The sequence below is a fragment of the Haliotis rufescens genome, unplaced genomic scaffold, assembly GCF_023055435.1.
Source record: "Haliotis rufescens isolate VD_foot unplaced genomic scaffold, xgHalRufe1.0.p SCAF_8, whole genome shotgun sequence".
In the NCBI taxonomy this organism is placed as follows: Eukaryota; Metazoa; Mollusca; class Gastropoda; order Lepetellida; family Haliotidae; genus Haliotis; species Haliotis rufescens.
Window position 1 is genome coordinate 43,163,990 of NW_025964372.1, and position 17,110 is coordinate 43,181,099.

The following is a 17,110-nucleotide window of genomic DNA, read 5'->3' on the forward strand; positions in this document are numbered from 1 at the left end:
CGATTGGTCAATGTACAAAGACTTATTCATTCGTGTATAATACGCACTTGTATGTTATATGCACCCTTAATTATGGGCAAATAAATTCTGGAAAATATATCTGTCGTGTATAATATGCACAGACTTTTCTTTTGTATCATTTCAGGCTGTCAGCATAAACCACGAAATATACCATCTTTCAACTCTGTTTTTTTTCTCACCCAAATGATATTCTAATAAGAGCCCACTATTTCTAATTTTGAGAGCGCCCTGGGCACTTATTACGTCAAATACAGTAAATCTAAAAAGTGCCATGACACTATAGCTCATCTTGATTCGAGTTAACAGGTAACTAACAAATACTGACACTTAACTAAGATTATGGATGCCACTGTTGTTCAAGGTAGAATGTGTATTTTATGTTTATTTTTATCATTCATTGAACTATTGTTTCACTATTCATAGAAATATTGGTTTTGGATAATCATAAATAATTTGTTAAATAACAACAGCTAATACTGTATTCGACTCATTAGGGGGCAAGGGGCGGTCGGGTAGCCTAGTGGTTAAAGCGTTCGCTCGTCATGCCGAAGACCCGGGTTCGATTCCCGACATGGGTGCAATGTGTGAAGCCCATTTCTGGTGTCCCCCTGTGATATTGCTGGAATATTGCTAAAAGCGGCGTAAAACCAAACTCACTCACTCATTAGGGGACAAGGGTACATACTATGGTTCAGTGGTGAATTCATATATAAACTGTCATTTCAACTCTATTCCTAACCTGATTGTGAGAAAGTGAAAACTTCGATCTGAGAACTGTTTTCAAAGACAGATAAGATATTGTTTCAAAACATTTGGTGAGTGTGAACTGGATCAATGCTTAAACTGAACCTGGTCATCCCAAATATTTGGATACTCAAGTAAAATAGAAGAAATCAATTTGGATGTTTTCAGTTCATGAAAAAAATAGCTCAGAGGGCTTGATAAATTGAATTATGTCAATCCGAATATTTTGAGACCCAAGTAACATTGAAGAAATCAATTTTGATGTTTTCATTGCTGAAATCAAATTAATGTTCAACGCCTTCAGCCTCATGTCGCCTGTCCTCGGCACGATAAAATACTCCGCACACAGCAACGACAAATACAACCCAAGGAATTGGTTTCAGTCCAGTGTGGTTACTGTGGTAAATATCTGTAAACAGCCGCTGTGACCAACACACCCAGCAATACAGGACTTTCTCATCGCCGACTAGAAATGAAATATTAATCACTTCTCCCACCTGTTCGGCAGGTTGTGTGACTAGTGCAGCTAACTTGTGTACTTTTATATGATCACGCTCTCCAGCTTGACGGTTTTAGGGTTTAACGATTTTGTTTATTAACACTTCTTGTCTTTCTTAAAATGCAGGCACTTCTTTTCAACTAGTCCGGCCCCAAATAGAATCTGGGAAGTAACTACCAGGTAGGGATGGGACGGGTAACTCGGGTACTCGGGTCGGGTGGGTCCTGAGTAGGACACGGGTACCCACATGACTACCCAGACCCGTGGTTAGTCACGTGACATACTGTTTATGACATTAACAATAAAACTCAATGGTTACACTACAAGTACAGCTAATGTTCACATTTCTTGTACCCAACTCTTGAGACCTATAGCGGGTATCTGGGTAAGGCCGGGTAATAGGGTGGCGGGTACCCGGGTAGTAAATTTGGACTCGTCTCGGCCCTACTACCAGTACAAGAATGTTTTCTTATAAGCTGTTATTAAACAAAACAAAAACAGCTCCTCTCTAGATAAATACCATAGTGAATGAGTTAAAATAATCCATAAAATCCCAAGCAAGTCTACAATTATTTGGCAAGTCTAGATTTCTTCTAAACATGATGAGATTCCCTGGGCTCCTTCTATTCAAAAATATAATAAAGCAAAGATTGTTATGAATAAAATTTTCTTATGTAAATATCAATAAAGAAGTTTTTATCTACAATATGTCTTGTCTTATTTATAACTTCCAAATGTCCACAAAGACTGAGACTTGGAGAATAGATGACAATCCAGAGTTAAAATTTTAGTGTTTTTTAAAAAAGAAAAGAAAATCACATGATCATACCTTAGGTTTTGGTTTGGTTTGGTTTGTTGTTTAACGCCGCACTCCACAATATTCCAGCTATATGACGGCGGTCTGTAAATAATGGAGTCTGGACCAGACAATCCAGTGATTAATATAATGAGCATCGATCCACGCAATTGGGATCGATGATATGCATTAACCATGTCAGCAAGCCTGACCACCCGATCCTGTTAGTCGCCTTTTACGACAAGCATAGTCACCTTTTATGCCAAGCATGGGTTGCTGAAGACATGATTATACCTAGGGTGTTACATGGCAAATGTTTGTGGTTTTGATGAAGTGGATGTAAGTCTTTGCAGCCTGTTTTTACTTTCTGCAGACTGTTCCCTTGAAATTGTATGCCATTCACAACAGGCCTACACTATAGCATCAAATTCTTTACCCACAATACATGTAGTCATATAGGAATGAGTTGGGTGAGTTTGGTTTAACGCCACTTTTGACAGTATTCCAGTTATATCACTGTGAGTCAGCTTAATGTGGGAGGAAAGCCCGAAATGATGCAGGTCTCAGACGTTTACCACTTTGGTGAAACCCACGAGCATGGGTATGGTGCTGACAAACCTAGAAACATAATCAGGGCGAACCGGGATTCAAACCCACAATCATAGGTTTCTGGCGTGCCCAAGGGATGCAACTCTGCACAGCGAATCGTAGCGCCTTAGACGACTGGGCCACCCGTGCCCCCCATATAGGAATGGGAAATATGACTCTCAAAGAAACAGTCAAAGCAGAATGTATTAATTTCTTATTTCATCTACAGACCATTCTTTTGAGAAACAATATTTAACAGAAAGTAGCTTCATTTCCCCTTTAGCCACTGACTCTGGTTTTTAAAATATGATCTGTAATCCAATAAAAAGTCCCTTAGTTACGAGTCAAAAGGAACCAATAAATATTTAACAACAACACCAGTGAGAGCCGCAACAGCATGCAAGACATCCGGTGCTGAGACAGGTTATTAATATTCCAGTTGGCAATACAAACATGTTTCAAGAATCTGCATAACTATTGTGTACTCATCAATTACTCAATAAAACCAGAACTCTCTATCTGATGTTGCCATCAAATGTTACACTGCTTGTTTAGCGCCACAGTCAGCAACTCAGTCTGTAAATAATCGAGTCAGGACCAGACAGTGATTGATATTTTGAGCAGAGAACTTACTTCTTGTCTACTATATGTCAAGGTGGGAAATGCGGAACAGACATCACAGTTTATGAGTCTGTTGTGGGATCCATTTTACAAAGTGATCTTATCCCTAAGATGATCCTGATTCCGATATTTTAACTCTCACAGTGCTAAGATCACTATGATATACTGATGCCAAGAGAAACGCGAAAACAATATATGAAGAATTACTCATATTCAAGAGATATTAGATTGGTTCGATACGCAAACAAACATACTGGTATGTTATGTCACATGTGACGCAGGGGCATGGGTGGCCCAGTCGTCTAAGGCGCTGCGATTTGCTGTGCAGAGTTGCATCCCTTGGACACGCCAGAAACCTATGATTGTGGGTTTGAATCCTGGTTCACCCCGATTATGTTTCTAGGTTTGTCGGCACCATATCCGTGCTCGTTGGTTTCACCAAAGTGGTAAATATCTGAGACCTGCATCACTTCGGGCTTTCCTCCCACATTAAGCTGACATGCCGTGATATAACTGGAATACTGTTAACAGCGGTGTTAAACCCAACTTATTCACTCACTCACTCACTCATGTGACACTTAAATGCTTCCCTCGCTCACACTGAGAATTAGAAGCCTTGACTCTGATTGGCTGATTAGAAAGTTCACCTGACACGACCTCCAATGAAGGTCCTCAGATCTTCACGGGGAGGGGTGTTGTATCGGAGTAAGAGATCAGATTATAATGAGATTGGATAATGAAGCATGGGACTTTTAGTCAGGTGAGATAAGAAAAAGGAAACCACAACTAACAAGGCACTAGCAGAGGCCCGCACAGAGAACTTCATGAACTAATTATCATATCACAAATAGTATCAATAGTGTCATTTATTCATATCAGCCTATGGTGTAGTGTTATTTATTCATATCAGCCTATGGTGTAGTGTATTTATTCCCCTACGGACATGACACGATAACATGCCACATACAAGAGTTATAGGATCAGGCGACGCTATGATACTCCAAAATCTAGACATGTGACACACAGACCAATCATAAGAGATCATAAATATTGAAAGTCAGTGGATATGTTGTTGAAAAAGGTCCTTGAAATACTTTGTTGATCTGTTGTTGACGTGATGAATGGCTACTCAGATGGTTGGCTTGGCTCCTTTCATCTGGTTTTGCTGTCATTGTCAGCTTACCCATGGTAGACATTTCCTTTGTTGAATAGCATAAATATACTTACAGAAAAAGAAATAGTGCCACAGCATTATAGCTCACCTAGATTTGTAGTGAACAGTTTACAATGTTGACAAAGATAGCCACTAATACGAAATCTGTAAAATATTAATTATTACAAATGGTTTTCATTTATGTAATGATACGTAACACGTACTGTGTAACCCTATGTTTTTGTTTGTTTGTTGTCTTATATCGTCTTACATTGTCTAGCTGTTTGGAAGATGGGACAGCCTTTGCCTTCTTTGGTGGTGGTGATGTCAATGTTTCCACTGTTTTGATTGTTGTTTGAACTGGAACAGGTGAACCTAGGTTTCATTGATAGCTACTAATCATTGCAAGAACCTTTCTGAATCAGCTTCAAACAGAGTTATATTATCACAAAGCATGTTGTGCCTGGTGCGTTTTTGATTAGATGTCAGATGATATAGAACCCAACAAGCTGATACTTTCATTATTTCAAACTTTCCTGTGACAATGGGTGTACTCTCTCGTAGGAAATGCCTACTGAACTCACAATATGATGCTTAGTCATTCGCCGGAAAGTTATCATATTGTGGATTCTCTGGATCATTTCTGGTGTTGCTGACATCACAGGCCTTCAAGGAGGGTGGTCGTCTTCAAGGCTCTCCCTGCATAACTTAAACTCTGCTGCCCACCTCTTTTATGAAGGGGCATCCGTTGCTGGTGCTCATATCTCCATGGATGGCTTTTGGTCCATATTGGCATCCCAGAACAAGAATGCAATAATCTTTCCAGCTGATGAGACAGTCTATTCCTACTCTGGGGTTTGTGATGTCAAATGCTTCCACTTCTTTGATTGTTTAATTTTTATAGTGAACCCAGATTTCATCAAGTCACTAATTGTTGCAAGAAACTTACTGGATCAGCTTCAAACAGATAGGTTATTATTAGCCATCTTGTCCCAGAGAGAAGCTTTGGAACCCAGCTGATACTTTCTTTACTGCCAAATGTACGCTCTCCTGGCAAAAGCCTACTGAACTAGCAATATGACACCCAGTCATTAGCCGGCTGGTCGTCTACATATCGTGTACTCTCTTGATAATGTCTGGTGTTGCTGAATGATAGAGATGAGTTGTCTTCAAGGCTCTCTCTGCCAAGCTTAAACTCTGCTGTCCACGGTAAGTGGCATAGGAAGGAGAATCCTTCCATTGTGTTGTACTCATATCTACATAGATGGGTTTGTGTCTGAAAGTACTTGGTCACTGCATGGTTCTAATGTTTGATCATTTTTCAAAGGTCACAGAACACTGCTTCTTTATTGAGTTGTCACAGCTAAACAATTTCCTCAACTGACTCAATACCTCTATGACATCATGTAATGTCCACAGCAAAAGGGGGCACGGGCAGCCCAGTCGTCTAAGGCGCTGCGATTCCCTATGCAGAGTTGCGTCCCTTCGGCACACCAGAAACCTATGATTGTTGGTTCGAATCCCTGTTCCCCCTGATTATGTTTCTAGGTTTGTCAGCACCATACCCGTGCTCATGGGTTTCGTCTGAGACCTGCATCACTGCGGGCTTTCCTCCCACATTAAGCTGACACGCCGCGATATAACTGGAATACTGTTAAAAGCGGCGTTGTTAAACCCAACTCACTCACTGACAACTAAAGATTTCACTATTACACAATTCCTTCTGTCAACTTATCAATCAACCCTCATAGAATGCCAATCAAATAATTATTCTTGAATGACTGATGATTACTTCTCTGAACAAACAGTTTGATATTGCCCCAAAACAACCAACATGCAAAAATTCAAATCATATGATAAACAAAACATTAAAGTATATTTTGACAAACAAACATCTAAAACAAAAGCAAAATCCCATCATTCGGTGGGGAACATTGACTACTGTAGATTAAGCAAACAGTCTACATTTGAAAACCCACTCTCCTGACCCCATAAATATGTGGGTGATAAAGCAAGTATGACTGCCAATAGAAAGATCAAGAAGGTACTTTCCTCACACAGGGCCCCACCCCCTTAACAAACACTCCTAATGGATTCAGTAGAGACAGCATATACGTGTATGTAGCACACGTACAGAGAATACAAACCGGGCATACATTGTCCGTTCCAAACGCACCGTCACTGAAGTCTTGGCACAGGCCTTCGTTCCACCATGGAAGAATTCAACCAAATACCAAATGTATTGATAAAATATTTCCAGCTCTATTCTTTGATTGTACATTTTAAATCCTGAGAAATATTCAACTCGTAACATATGACTTATATTCTGACCCAAGCATTTAAATAAGTGTGTCACACCGCTGTAGCTCACCTGGCCCCACTTGCACAAAGCGAACTTAGCACTATGACTATCATAAGGTGATGTTAAAGTATGGGAGTTGGTATAATCTTAGAGCTAAGATGGATTTGTGCAAGTGGATCCATGTCTTACATAATGACATTATTATTTTCAAGCTTAAAAAGTCAACAAAAACAGATAAGTACGTTCTCGGCAAAATGCATGTCATTCCTCAGCTTCAGGCAATGTCTTTGATGGTAACACATCACACAAGTAAACTTTATCTTTTTGGTTAATTCTATCCATATAACTAGACCAATTCATGTTTTAGAATGGAAAAATATGTTAAAACTGCAGTGTTTTATTGAAATTGTGTGCTTATAACAAACTTTCTGTTTGTATTTATCAAACTATTATTCTACTGTTGTTTTACGCCACACTCAGTAATATTCCAGCTATATGACGGCGGTCTGTAAATAATCGAGTCTGGACCAGACAATCCAGTAACATCATGAGCATCGATCGACGCAATTGGGATCGATGACATGCATCAACCAAGTCAGCGAGCCTGACCACCTGATCCCGTTAGTCGCCTTTTATGACAAGCATAGTCGCCTTTTACGGCCAGCATGGGTTGCTGAAGACCTATTCTACCCCGGATCTTCACGGGTCTAATACTGATGAACATTAGTATCTATTTACTTATGAGTTTAGACCTTATTTACCTTAGAGTTTCGCTAGGTAGAGGGATATCTTCTTCCCAAAGTGTGAGTTTACATTTATCTATCAATGCCTTCCTTCTGTTTTTCATTACACCACCAGATATTTATGTTCTTGTTTTCGATTCACAAATGTGCCAACATGAAATTAAAACAATAAATAAAGGATACAAACTTGGGTTTTTTGACTTATTATTTCTTTTTTTACTTCAATACATAATATTATTTGTAAAAGAAATAAAACATATATTTGGGTTGGATACTTCCCAGGGAGCTGAGAATGAAAATTTAGTGCACACTGATCCATTGACCAGGGTGATGATGTGGCGCCGTGAGGTCTCACTTGGTGAATGGAATTTAGTGCACACTGATCCATTGACCAGGGCGATAATGTGGCGCCGTGAGGTCTCACTTGGTGAATGGAATTTAGTGCACACTGATCCATTGACCAGGGTGATAATGTGGTGCTGTGAGCTCTCACTTGGTGAATGGAATTTAGTGCACACTGATCCATTGACCAGGGTGATGATGTGGCGCCGTGAGCTCTCACTTGGTGAATGGAATTGAGTGCATTATAAATGGACTCCTAATTAACATGCAAATTTAATTTTTGCCTACACTTTTTTTATTTCTTAGGTTTTTAGCAAAAAATCCTTGTCTGTAGTTGAGGAACCAATTTTAATTACTTGAATTTTATTTTTCTTCTTTAAAACATATTCTGAATTTATGTGTGCTGTGTTCGACATGCCAGTCTTGTACTTTGACAAAGTTTTATTTTAGTAAATACGTGTACAAACATTTTGGATTTGCTGAATGAAAACTAAAAGACTTTTCTGATTTGTTTCCACTTATATTTTGTTTCTAATATCCCAAGTTCTTTTCCTCTAATAATATCTCCAACCATTTTTTATATTTGAGGAAGACATCCCTTTTCATGTCATTCTAATTTGGTGGGTGTTTTTTATTACTGAAATTTATTAAAAGACATCCTGAAAAATACTTTATATTTTTTAGAGAATTTCTCTCAACATATCATAATAATTTCAGGAAGTGGGCACATCAATATACAAGCTATTACATTCCAAAAATGATTTAATTGACAAAAAATGACTTTTTCAGAAAGCTAAAAGACTATGATCCTTCAAAAACATGCCTAATAAATTAAGATTCCTTTTAAAACATGTGAAATAATGTTTCAGTACCAGTAGTATCTGTTCCCATTTATTCAATGTTGCAGGATATAATATTTCCCTCTACAACGTCAGTAATGTAACCTATCGTACACCAACTTTCAATATCACTTCCACACATCCTTCTTTAGTCTTATGTTTATGTAATGTAGCGCATTTTGCAATCTGTTTCAAATATGGGATGTTCTTTGCAATAAATTTCTTATCTTATCTTAAGAGACCTTATTGACAAGGATGTATTTCCTCAAGCAAGTGCTTGTTGCCTTTGATGATATCTATTAGTTAAGTTATCTCTTTAACCTAATATCAAATGGACTTCCAGTGATATTTCTATAGTTTTACCAAAGACAGTCAATACATTACATCAGATTGAGCTGTAACCCACATCTCTAAGTATTAATAGACCTGTTAACCTCGCTATAAAGCATATTATAACCATCATTGTCATCAAATAAACAATTAATTTATGACATTGCTACAATCAAATCAGTCTTATAGAAAAACTCTATTACCGATATAGCCAAAATGTTCAAAAACATACGTCTCCCATTTCCGCATTATAGCGAGGATGTAAAGTGAGGGGAACTCCATTTCTTCTCTGACAGCTGGTATTTAATGGACTGTTGCCATGGTGAATAATGGGGATGACCTAGTTTTCATGACCAGGCAGTAATGGATTCACTGTGAGGTCCATTATTTTAACCAATCGCCAGCTTAGACATATTATTTGATGATGAATTTCACTGCCAGTCAGACACAAGGATAAGTTGCCTCCATCTCCGATGCCATAATTGGCTAAATGTGTCTCTATCTGTGTAAATATAATCCAGAATTCTGATAACAGCCACCACACCATTACTCTAGTCAGTGGCTAGACGTGCTCGGATTATTCAAAAGTCATCAGTGTTCCATAAGCTGCAAGCAGTTTTTCACACCTGCATTATCTAACATATAAAAAAACATGGAGGATACCCACGATCAGTAACCTTTGAAGCGTGCTACAGTGATCGCAGGTCGCTAATGGCACTTCTTGCCATGAACCCTGAAACAATTACAGTCTTGCGAAGTTTGTCCGTGGAAAAAACAGTCTGGTGAATGTGATGGCGTGGATCTAGCTGATAACTGAGAATGATGGCAGATTCTGTTCAGTGGAAACCAAGGATTTTGACAGTTTGGTGTTTGAACTGTAATCTGGACTAATGTCTGCGATGACTGGACGCGGGGCACTGAATCACATGTCTTGCAGCAATATTGCTGAGTATTTGTCCAAACTTGGTGTCAGTGCCACTGGTGTGAACGCTGTTCGAGGTATTTATTCTAAAAGAGTTTTTTTCATAATCCTAATCTTTTGTCATATCTTGGGTTTCATATTGAATAATTTATTACAATCCATCTGGAAAAATTGTATTCCTTTGATTGGCTTTATATTTGTTATGATTTATAAATATAAAGTTTTGTATAAAATAGGTTTTACTTTTTTGTTTCATAGATATACATTAAGGGACTGGTCATTTATTATTGGGGTGGGGAAAGGAGGGTGAGACTGGTGGTACGACTGTATTATATGTATCAACATATTTTCATGACCCCCCCTCACACACACTCATCCCCACCCCTATATCCATGTAACATTTTGTCTTGCACCCTCCCCTATAATATAATAAAGGACCGGTCTTTAAATAATGTTTAAATTCATAATAATGATTATTTGAAAAAACAGAACTGACCCCACACCTCCCCATCTTTCGCTGTGTCATTTTTTCCTTTTTTTTCCTGATCTCCCCCTCAAATTACCAAATTGCCAGTTTGTCAAAAAAATATGATAATATTTTATATCAATCGTATCAATATTTCTAATTTGCAGTTTAGTTTTTGTAGATACTGAATACCTCAGATGTCAATCACTGGATTGTCAGGTCCAGTCTCGATAATTTACAGACCGTCATCATATTGCTGGAATATTGCTGAGTGTGGCGTTAAACAACAAACAAATAAAACGAAACCTCATGCATGGCAGAAAAAGTTTTAAAAATATCCAAATGAAATTTTCTGAAATAATAGCTTTTATTTTCCAAGGTATCATCCATGCTACATTGAAAGATGAAAAGTGTTTTTTTCTATTTATATTTCATAATTTCATTATTTTTCAATGCATAAAACTACTGTGATTTGTCCCTATTAATTTTGTACATAGAATACCAACTGTGACTGAACATTTTCATCAAACTCCCTAAACCTTTGGCACAACACATGCCTGGAGTTGTCTGCCTTTATCGCAAGTAGAAATACAGCAGCGTGTCTACAGAGTAGAGTTAAAAATAACAGAAACTTATTATCATGATTTTAAAACACTTACCGTATTCGACGTAATAAGCGCCCCACTCTAATAAGCACCCATGGCGACATTTGCTAAGATATTGGCTAATGAACAATCCCAATTAGCACCCCTTCCGATTGATCAATGTACACAAGACTTATTTATTCGCGTATAATACGCACTCGCGTGTTATATGCACCCTTAATTATGGGCATTTAATTCTGGAAAAATATATCTGTCGTACATAAACATTTCAGGCTGTCGGCATAAACCACGAAATTTATCTTTGAACTCTGTTTTTTCCACCAAAATAATATTCTAATAAGAGCCCCCCATTTCTAATTTATGTCGAATACGGTATGCTTCTTCTTGTATAGATGTTTTTCACAGGGAAGGTAACTGTGTTCTTTGATAAATTGTCGCTCACAAATAGACTAAAAATATTTGTGATAACAAAAAAGACATTTTAGAAAAGCTCAGAATGTTTTCCAACAAGTAAGGATACAACTAAGGATAAAACTAAGGATATAAAGTGTTACTGATCAAATCTATCTGTTAAACTATTTTTTTTTATTTCACAAAACGATAAATAATTAAGTTCAGATGAGAAAAAAACATCCATTGATAGAATTTCTTTTGTGCTCTTTAAACATAACCTGGAGTCTGTAAATGGCCATGGCTTAAATACAGTTGAGGTTGTCTCAGGGATTGATTAAGTTATGTCATCGAAATAAAGCTTTTCTTTGTTGGCTAACTCAATATTTTGTAGAACTATTAAAACTGATTACACTCTTTAAATGTTGATGTGTTTAAATGTCACGTGGGACACTAAGTCTGAATTGGCAGACAAGATTTCAAATTGTCAAGACAGTCCTACATTTCTCAAGACCTAGATTCAAATTTGTCAGGACCTACATCCCAAAATGTCAAGACTAGATTTCAAGTACTCAAGAATAGTTATCATACTGTAAAGACTTGAATGTCAAGATTTGATTTGCTGTTAAGATTCCAAATGAACATCTAAAGCATGTTAGTTCTATATTTCCTGGACAGCTTTTTCCCCACCAAGAAAACCAGTAAACATAACTTCAAACACACTGAGCTTGGCACTTTTATTCAACGTCAGTTGTCAAGCATTTTATTTTATGGAAAACAGAGTATGCTTCACATGAGACGTGAAATTTGAAAAATATCCTCGAACCCAGGTCTTTGGCATGACAAGTGAATGCCCTAACCACTAAGCTACCCCACCGCCCAATGCCATGAAAGAAAAAATATAAGGAGAGGTCATGACATTGGGTCACTAATTACGCTGATTATGGCGGTAGTCCTATTCTGAATTGGGGCGGGCGGGCGGGCGGGCGGGCGGGCGGGCGGGCGGGCGGGCGAGCAGGCAGTCTAGTGGTTAATTGCCGTGATATTGCTGGAATATTGCTAAAAGCGGCATAAAACCATACTCACTCACTAACTCTGATTTTTGGGTGCAGGTGGCTCAGTTGTCTGAGGTGCCACAATTCACTCTGCCGAGTTGCCTATCTAAGGCATGCCAGAAGCTTATGATCCAGGTTTGTCAGCACCATACCCATACTTGTGGGTTTCACCAAAGTGATAAACATCTAAGACCTGACAAAGTAGGGATAATTTTATGGATAACAACTTCTTTATATACTGAACCGTTGCCTTTACAGTAAATAAAGAAGTTGTTATCCATAAAATCAGACCCGTGAAGATCCGGGGTAGAATAGGTCTTCAGCAACCCATGCTTGCCGTAAAAGGCCACTATGCTTGTTGTAAAAGGCGACTAACGGGATCGGGTGGTCAGGCTCGCTGACTTGGTTGATGCATGTCATCGATCCCAATTGCGTGGATCGATGCTCATGAAATTAATCACTGGATTGTCTGGTCCAGACTCGATTATTTACAGACCGCCGTCATATAGCTGGAATATTGCTGGGTGCAGCATAAAACAACAAACCAACCAACCAACCAACCAACCAACCATAAAATTATCTCTATTTTATCATTCGTCAACTTCTAAGTAACGCCAAACAATTCATCTAAGACCTGCATCATTTGGGGCTTTCCTCCCACATCAAGCTGACATGCTGTGATATGACTTTACACTGTTCAAAGCAGCATTAAATCTTATTCACTCCTTTTTCTTATCTGTTATTGTTTCAGAGCACCAGGTGGATGGTGAGGTGTTCACGGAGCTGACGGACAATGACATCAAGGATTTGTTCAGCATCTTCAAAGACAGACATCTTGTCAGGAAGATCCTTCAAGGAAAGGACAACAACCCTGTTCAAACACATCCAATCAAAACCAAGGATATACCAACCCCAGAGCCAATCAGAGTTCAGAAAACTGCCAACAGTCATGTTTCCGAATCAATCAGAAATGTTCGAAGTGACAGTGGATTTGGATCTTACGCAGCTGGTACGAAAGATAACGTTCTGTCAGAGGAGCAGTTTCACCTGATTCGATCCTTTGAGAAACTAACAGACACAACAGGTGCTTGTTATAGAGCTGATGTCAACACGTACCAAGGACTGTGCAAAAATCCTCATGGCACCAGTATCCATGACAACCAGACTGAGACACAAACTCATCATGTTCCGATGCCATTATCTTACAGCAAATCTGTGACAGAACCCTTGAAACATTTTACATTCATTCAAAACAGCTCTACAAGAGATTCCCTACCTCATCATCTAAAACCTCAGAACTTAAGCCAAGACGGGTCATCAAAAGCTTCTACCAAAGCAAGCACCATTGGAACTGACTACAGAGAATACCCAAGACAATCTTCCCATGCTGCACTATCACACTTCATTCAAAGCAAGTCACGGCTAGCTGCTGAGAATGAGTCTCATGCCCCGGCAGATCTTTCCCAATCCAACAGACATCAGTCCCCGTTTCAGGCAGAACATGAGCTGACGGATTCCAAGTTTATTCCATCAGTGTTGACCCACCGACTGACCCAGTTTTCTGGTCTGGACCTTCTCAGCAGGAAGGCAAAGCAGGGAAAACCCAGTGAGGCCCAGAGACTTGGGCAGATGGTGGTCCGGGAGGCGTCGTCACGCGCAGGCATTTGGGATGATCCTCCTTGTCTTCAGCTCCTCACTACCATGCAGAAGGAGATGTTCTTTGAGTATTCATTTTTCATGGCTCCCAATCTGAGAGAGTACAAGGACCTGTTGTGGAAGAGACTTGGAGAAGCTCTGTTGAACCGCCGTAAATACCTCCGAGACAAGGTACTGGGCAAACGTGGTAAGAGGCTGGATGAACAGTCAGCTTCTTCGGATGTAGATGTCATTGATTTGGACTACTGCGACTCTCCGGAACCTGCTGAAGACTTTGAGGACCAGGTACCGGATACTTCCACCTCATCTAGTCAGGGCGACAGAGCAAGGAAACCACCCAACTGGAATAATGGCCCCAGCTCCACCCTAAGTCGACCAGACATCTCCGACAATCAGGTCCCGATGATGTACAACACTGCTGAAGATGAAGACAGACAGACATACCCGGACTCCACAATGGACACTCAGAACAGTGCAGAGTCCGAGGCAGACCACAAGCAGCAGATGGTGAGAGACAACGAAGAAGTGTTCCGGAGGAAGAGGAGTGCTCTGGACTGTTCTTCCTCCAGCTCCCAGAACCTGTCTCTCCTGTCCTCTGCTGCCTGTTCTGCTCTCAAGGAAGAAGCTGAGATGAGATACAGGACTGAAATCAAAAGGCAAAGATATTCGGAAGACTTCCACATGGTGGACTTTGAGGATGGGCAAGTGGATACGCGATGTGAGCCACCTGCTGACATTGAGAAGGTGAACCTCCACAAACGGCTGTTTATGTCCAAATCTGATTCCAGACACCATCACATCCGAACAGGACCTGTTCAATATGACCGTCACATAGACAGGAAACCTGTCGACTTGTTTGAACCCCCGCTGCAGACCTCCTGTGATGAACAACAGTCATCAAACTTCATCATGAGGACTGATCAAGAGTCTGATGATGCTGTCTCAAACGAAGATCTGGAGAACTCGGGCATGTGGGACTCTTTTGTGATGGAGGAAGTCCCTGAAATGAGAATCTACAGTACGATAGACCGAGGAATAGCCCAGTACACCGGCGAAGAACTCTTGACAAAGAAATCAAAGCAAGGTAAGCCTTCCGAGCCACAGCGACTCGGACAACAGGTGATCCGCGAGTCAGCCATGATGGCCAAACTGTGGCAGGACGTTCCTCAGAGCATACGGGCCATCAGTGAACACCAGAAAAAAGTGTTCTACCAGTGCGCGTTCACACTGGCACCAAACCTCGTCCCTTTCCGGGACATGTTGTGGAGAAGGCTGGGTGAAGCTCTTCAGAATCGGAGAAAGTATGTGCGAGATCGGAGACTTGGCAAGAGGCCAACGAAGCGGGAACAGAGAATCATGAACGAATCCCTGAGTCAGCAGGAATCTGAGTCCGACTCCCAGGCTAGCCTTAGTTCAATACAAGACATTGAGAACATTGTCAGAGTCAAATCTGAAAATCCACATCATTGACCACAAAAGACACTTCTTCAAAGAAATATACAGTATACTGTCTAAACAGTTCTTTCGGCACAAAATTATCTTAACGCTCAGTTTATGATATAGCATAAGAGTTACGATCATCATAGTGCTAAAATCACTTTGTGCATATGGACCCAGATCTTGATAAACTGAAGTAAATGGCACTTCTTCAAAGAAATATACAGTATATACTGTCTAAACAGTTCTTGCTGCACAAAATCATCTTAATGCTCAGTCTATGATATAGCATAAGAGTTACGATCATCATAGTGCTAAAATCACTTTGTGCATATGGACCCAGATCTTGATAAACTTTAGTAAATGGCACGATTGGTATAAGCGGCAAGATGCTGGGATCACATGCACAAAATCATCTTAATGCTCAGTCTGTGATATAGCATAAGAGTTATGATCATCATAGTGCTAAAATCACTTTGTGCATATGGACCCAGATCTTGAGTAAATGGCACTTCTTCAAAGAAATATACAGTATATACTGTCTGAACAGTTCATTCTGCACTCTTAAAAACTACAAAGTAGTTTAAATTATTTCCTGTTTTAAACATCTTTCTGTAAAAGAGTATGTAGGTGCTACAAGACTTAAAAGAACTGCCATACTCCCCCTTACTTTGAACCACTCCAAGTTATGTCCATCCATGTTATAAGATCAACATTTGCTTTTTTCATATTGGATCACCTGTTTTCTAAAAATTTGGAAAAAATTAAAATTAATTTTACTGATTAATTTTTTTTCTGAACATGTATGCATGTTTTCATATGTCAGATGTAGATAATTCACTCAGTTAGGTAAATCTGCAATACTGCCATGGGACTCACTGTTTGATTTTCTGAGGGGTTCTCAAAAAGTCGTTTTTGCAAAATGCTGTGAAAGAGATAATTTGTCCTCGGGTTTTATGAAAAAAAAAAATTGCTGGATGTTCCAGAGTTTTGGGGGTAATAATATGTTAAGTTCCTCCTCTGTGATCCAAGTAATATTAAATGTTGGCCTCATCGTTCCTTCTTGGGCTGCAGGTATTACCACTTAGGCGGCAAGATGCTGGGATCACATGCACAACACTCAGTTGATGATATAGCATAAGAGTTATGATCATCACAGCGCTAAAATCACTTTGTGCATATGGACCCAGATCTTGAAAACTTAAGTAAATGGCATGACTTCGTATAAGTGGCATGATGCTTGGATCACATGCACAAAATGATCTTAACGCTCAGTTGATGATATAGCATAAGAGTTACGATCATCACAGCGCTAAAATCACTTTGTGCATATGGACCCAGAGCTTGACAAACTTAAGTAAATGGCACGACTTCGTATAAGTGGCATGATGCTGGGATCACATGCACAAAATGATCTTAATGCTCAGTCGATGATATAGCATAAGAGTTATGATCATCACAGCGCTAAAATCACTTTGTGCATATGGACCTAGAGCTTGACAAACTTAAGTAAATGGCATGACTTCGTATAAGTGGCATGATGCTGGGATCACATGCACAAAATGATCATAACGCTCAGTCTATGATATAGCATAAGAGTT

The 17,110-nt window shown here is 39.5% G+C and overlaps 2 protein-coding genes across 2 annotated transcripts in view; one reads left to right on the forward strand and one right to left on the reverse strand.

Annotated features, from left to right (window-relative positions):
* The window catches only part of LOC124120231 (tubulin polyglutamylase TTLL11-like), a 53,842-nt gene that overhangs the window by 13,386 nt on the left and 23,346 nt on the right, over window positions 1-17,110 (reverse strand). The window lies entirely within an intron of this gene.
* LOC124120232 lies at window positions 9,325-16,620 on the forward strand. Its single transcript, XM_046483004.2, has 2 exons — window positions 9,325-9,977; window positions 13,168-16,620. The coding sequence occupies exons 1-2, from the start codon at window positions 9,869-9,871 to the stop codon at window positions 15,540-15,542; spliced, it is 2,484 nt and encodes an 827-aa protein (XP_046338960.2). The 5' UTR covers window positions 9,325-9,868; the 3' UTR covers window positions 15,543-16,620.

Excerpts from the sequence above, each read along its gene's own strand:
- LOC124120232 (XM_046483004.2), top strand. The coding sequence starts at position 9,869 with ATGTCTGCGATGACTGGACGCGGGGCACTGAATCACATGTCTTGCAGC. Across the intron at positions 9,978-13,167 it reads TGGTGTGAACGCTGTTCGAG|AGCACCAGGTGGATGGTGAG; the intron begins GTATTTATTCTA and ends TTATTGTTTCAG.